The sequence below is a fragment of the Silurus meridionalis genome, chromosome 2, assembly GCF_014805685.1.
Source record: "Silurus meridionalis isolate SWU-2019-XX chromosome 2, ASM1480568v1, whole genome shotgun sequence".
In the NCBI taxonomy this organism is placed as follows: domain Eukaryota; kingdom Metazoa; phylum Chordata; class Actinopteri; order Siluriformes; family Siluridae; genus Silurus; species Silurus meridionalis.
The window spans coordinates 5736132-5741131 of NC_060885.1; the positions used below are offsets into that span (position 1 = coordinate 5736132).

At 42.4% G+C, this 5000-nt stretch overlaps 1 protein-coding gene across 1 annotated transcript; it reads right to left on the reverse strand.

Annotated features, from left to right (window-relative positions):
• Nucleotides 1-1806: 1806 nt before the first annotated feature.
• Nucleotides 1807-4409, reverse strand: pou4f2 (POU class 4 homeobox 2). The gene is made up of 2 exons (XM_046876008.1): nt 3579-4409; nt 1807-3180 (listed from the first exon to the last, which is right to left on the reverse strand). The coding sequence occupies exons 1-2, from the start codon at nt 3870-3872 to the stop codon at nt 2110-2112; spliced, it is 1365 nt and encodes a 454-aa protein (XP_046731964.1). The 5' UTR covers nt 3873-4409; the 3' UTR covers nt 1807-2109.
• Nucleotides 4410-5000: the final 591 nt, after the last annotated feature.

The window sequence follows — 5000 nt, forward strand, 5'->3', positions numbered from 1 at the left end:
CTGGCGGGCTGACATCTGGCAGCGCTCATGCTCTAGGGACCTCCTCTCAGATCTCTATAGACTCCATCATTAGACTCTAATAGAATATCAGCGTTCACTCTCAGCTAAAAGCAGCAAGTTGGCCTTAAGCAAAGTCGTTCTGAAGGGAAAAAAGAAATATACGCATCAAATGCACGTTATAGCTTTTAAATTACCGTGTACAATACCCACGTGAGATACATTCGTCCCCCCCACCCACCACACACAAACTACTTCCTGTATAAATATGTGGATACAGAAGGCACATATATATATATATATATATATATATATATATATATATATATATATATATATATATATGATAAAGGAAGCCACTGAGATCTAAAATAAAATCTTAAAATGTTTCTTCTTTAATGAAACACAGGTAAATTCAGTTATTAAACGATAACTTAAAATATACATGGTAATACTAAAATCATTTTTCTTTTTTTTTTAGAAAATAAATAAATAAATCAATAAATAAAATTGGACAAGTAAACCTAAAGCAACAGACATTACAGAGAGAAGATTGACCGCAGCTAAAAACAGCAATACAGCAAATACGGATAATATCTTGTGTTCGAACCAAAGATTTTTTTTTTTTATATTTACATTATACACGTATACTTTCCATGAAACGGATCTTTTTTTTCCTTTTTCCTTTTTTTTTTTTTAACCAAAGACGGTGAATGTAAATGAACAAGCCATGAATTCATCATGATACACGTCCATTTTGTACAAATAAATTACCAAAGGACATACAGCATAACGGTTTATTCAAATAGAGAAAAAATGATAGCTCTCTCAATTGTGCCGTTGTCAGGGAAAAGCAAAAAATAAAATAATTTAAAAAAAAGATTATAAGAAATAAAGTGGCTTATTTTAAGCCCCTCCGCCCTCCTTTCCGACGATTTATTTTTTTTACTCGGAATATGATTTTCTCAAAAAAGAAAAAAAAAGCGACGAAGGAGGGAATCCCAATAAATATGTAATGAAGTAAACATTACCTCACATGATAAATAGTTCATAAGAAACTAGAGCGCAGGCGTATTGCAGCTGAGATTTGCTTCAAACAAATCCACATGGTTGGCACACAGTTGAACCTTTTTTTCTTTCAATCCTTCAGTATTCATAGCCTTAGCTACATTTATTCAGCCAAAAAAATTCATTTTTTTTCCCTTTTCCTTTTCACTAAATATTTAGCGAGAAATACAAAACTATTTTTATTCTTTGATTAGGACTGTGATGAGTCTGGAAATGGAAGAGGTGGAAAAAATATGTAAATAAAGACAGTGGAATTGACTCTTCACTTGATATTGTATTGCATGTTTATCAGCATATGATAATAATAATAATAATAATAATAATAATAATAAGAAGAAGAAGAAGAAGAAGAAGAAGAAGAAGAAGAAGAAGAAGAAGAGATGAAGAAAAAGAAGAAGAAGCTGCTTGGTTTTAATGGCATTTTGACAAGTGCCTCCACAAAAACAAACAAACAAACAAACAAACAAACAAATAAATAAATAAATAAATAAATAAATAAATAAATAAATAAATAAATAATGCAACACTCCTAACGATTTCAACCTCTTCAGTTTCACCCTCATCTCCAGTCTGGTATTATCAGTCATATACTTAATATAAAAAAAGTCATATTTGTTCTCTTTTTGGTGCAACTTTCTCCTCTATGATCATATTCGCCGTCCATCCTCAGCTCTTCTAAGAGGAAAATTGCCCCCAAAAAAACAAAAATAATAATAATAAAAAAAACATTTGATTGTGGTTTTAGAGAGACGGGAAAATAGTCACACTCATCTGAAACCATCATGACCAAGTTAAATATCAAAAGGGGAAAAACAAGGTCTTACTTGGTCCGGTCCTTTATAAATGTCTCCACATCCTCTTTTGACGTGACAGTGATTTTGGTGTTTGCAGTCAGAGTGACAGTCTGCTTCAGTGCACGAGGTATGGATGATTCAGGAGGGGGAAAAAAGATGTGAGGATAAGAAATGTTATACAAACAGTTCGTGAAGTCTTTTTTTAAAAGAGTGAAACTTTTATTATTATACTTCTTCTTTTTTTTTTTTTTTACACGCACGCCGAGTATTTCATGCGTTTTTGTTTCTGCCTCTGGTTGCAGAACCAGACGCGCACAACGTTCTTTTTGAGGTCCAGCTTTTCAGCGATGGCGGCGATTTTTTCGGACGAGGGTCGCGGCTGGATGGCGAAGTAGGCCTCGAGGGAGCGCTTTTCGGGCGCCGCGATGGACGTGCGCTTGCGCTTCTTCTCTGCGCCGTTGAAGAGCTCGGGCTTGCTGAGCTTCTCGCGGTGCGACTTCTCGGCCTCGTCGAGCCACGCCTGGAGAATGGGTTTGAGAGCGATCATGTTGTTGTGCGAGAGCGTGAGCGACTCGAAGCGGCAGATCGTGCTCTGGCTGAGCGAGCCCACGCCGGGTATCTTGAGGTTGGCGAGCGCCGCGCCCACGTCAGCCTGCGTCACGCCGAGCTTGATGCGCCGCTGCTTGAAGCGCTCGGCGAACGCCTCGAGGTCCCGCGGATCGGCGTCCACGTCGCTCGGGCAGCCCAGGTGGTGCGCCGAGGGGAGCGCGTGGGCGTGCGCGTGGGCGTGGGCGTGCGCGTGGGCGTGGGCGTGCGCCGCCGCCGCCGCCGCCATGTTGATGGCTGCCTGGTGCATGGGGTGGTTCACGCCGGCCATGTGTCCCGCCGGCGTGGACACCACCGATCCGTCCATGGCTGCCCCTGCAAGCGCAAGGCCCGGGCTGAGGTGCTCGAGAAGCTCCCCTTCGAGCGCTTGGTGAGACTGAGGGTGGTGGTGGTGATGGTGGTGATGATGGTGGTGGTGGCCTCCGTTGCCGCCGCCACCCAGCGCAGACGAGTGAGAGATTGGGACGGACGAGGACGACGACGAGGAGGTCGAGGACGTGCACGGCAACGCGTTCATGGCGTGGTAGGTCGCGTCCGGCTTAAACGGGCTGTGGTGAGGCGGAGGGTGAGACTGGTGTGGATGCGGAGGATGGTGAGGGTGGTGGTGCTGCTGCTGGTGCTGGTGGTGACTTTTGGTCTGCGAGACGATGTCCACCGCCGCCAGAGCTTCGGCGCGAGCCAGCAGACTCTCATCCAAGCCGCCGAATATGTTGCTCTATGAGTGCGAAGAGGAGAAAAAAAATGGAGAGCGTACATATAAATGTCAGTGAAGATGGAGGGGAGGGGCGGATTCCCACACCACTGAGATTTTTAACAACATTTCCAGCATGTTAAAAGAAGAAAATCCTACAAGACATATATGCAGCATCCCAGGTCATAAAAATTAATACCAAAAAAAGCAGGACCGAATGCATGAAAGTTAAGAAGGGAGGAGGAGGAGGAGGGATGGAGGTGCTGGAATGATTGGAGAAGACACGCAAAAACAAAACAAATAAAAAAAAATTTAAAAGACATGAATAATAAAGTAGAGAGGAAAAAAATCGTGCTGGGAAAAAAAAGTGTGCATTTTTATTTTATTGTTTAAAGCTGTGATTATGAAGTGAAGTTACATACCGGTGGGGTCGGGAGACCCGCACGGCGCATTGCCTCTGAGCTGACGCTGCTGCTGATGCTGGTACTGATGATGCTGGTGCTGATGCTGCTGCTGTGTCGTGAGGACGAGCAGGACGACGAATGCGAGTCCGAAGTCAAAGTGGAGGACGAGGTGGACGAGGCTGAATTGGACGAAGAAGAAGTCGGAGTAGAAGAGGAATGCAAGGAAGAGTACTTGGGCTCGGGTAAAGAGGTGTGAGGCATAACAAACGACTGCTTGCTACTGCTGTTCACCGACATCATCATCATCATCATCACAACTCGCGAGCAGCAAAAAAAAAAAAGAAAAGAAAAAAAGTTCCCACCCTTTAAAAAAAAAAAAAGAAGTTAAGACTCCTCCTTCTTCGATTTATAGAGTTCGGAAGAGTCAAGTCGCATCGAGGAGCAGAGGAAGAGGAGGAGGATGAGAATGATGAGGATGATGATGCGCAAAGTCTCTAGATGGCACATCTATGATGGCCTGACTGATCCGAAGGAAAAAAACATCCACTTGGTCGAGAACGGACGAGAATTGAAACACTGCACCTGATAGATACGCGACTCGAAAATACGAATTACAAAAAAGAAACGAAAAAAAAAACACTCGAATCGAATGGGATGTTTTTTAGTCAATTTTTAGAGTAATTTTAGGGGAGAAATCTTGATTTGAAGCCAATTTTTTTAGATATACATAATTCTTTTTTTGGTAACGATTGTGGAAATGGTGTCTGGTAAGTTTCTCCTGGTCTCTCGCAAACGATTTTTTTAAGAGAAAAGAAGGTTAAAAGGGAAAAAAAGTTGACTCTTTGTCCTCTTGTTGGGGTAAAAAATCTCCAAATCCCGCTGTGTAGAAATAACGTGACTCTTATCCGACTGTACGCGACGATTTCGGTGGTGGATTTGATGATGAGACACTCAGAGCTCCGGTAATGCTGCAGGGACCCGAGCTGCCTCTGCACTAAGGAGGAGGAGGGCAGGATCTCTCTCTCTCTCTCTCTCTCTCTCTCTCTCTCTCTCTCTTGCTTTTTTCCACATCTCTCTCTACAAATCTCCCTCTCTCTCTTCATCACACTCTCTTTCAATCCACCCCCCTTCATTACCCTCTCTCTCTCTTTCCATCTCTCTCTCTCTCTCTCTCTCTCTCTCTCTCTCTTTCTACCTGCTCGAATATCCTATCACGCGTTATTATTCTGGGGACTCTGCGCATGGGCAGCACCTTTGTTGTTGTCCTTTTCCCCGTTTTGTGTTGAGGAAAGAAAAAATAGAAATATTACACACAGCTGTACTGCATTAAAAGAAAAAAAAAAAAAAAAAAATATATTTATTTATTTTAAAAATCTACTTCGACATGGAGAATTTATGTGGACAATATCAAAATCCGTAAGCCAAAATAAATCAGTGAAT

Excerpts from the sequence above, each read along its gene's own strand:
- pou4f2 (XM_046876008.1), bottom strand. The coding sequence starts at position 3,872 with ATGATGATGATGATGATGTCGGTGAACAGCAGTAGCAAGCAGTCGTTT. Across the intron at positions 3,181-3,578 it reads CGGGTCTCCCGACCCCACCG|AGCAACATATTCGGCGGCTT; the intron begins GTATGTAACTTC and ends TCGCACTCATAG.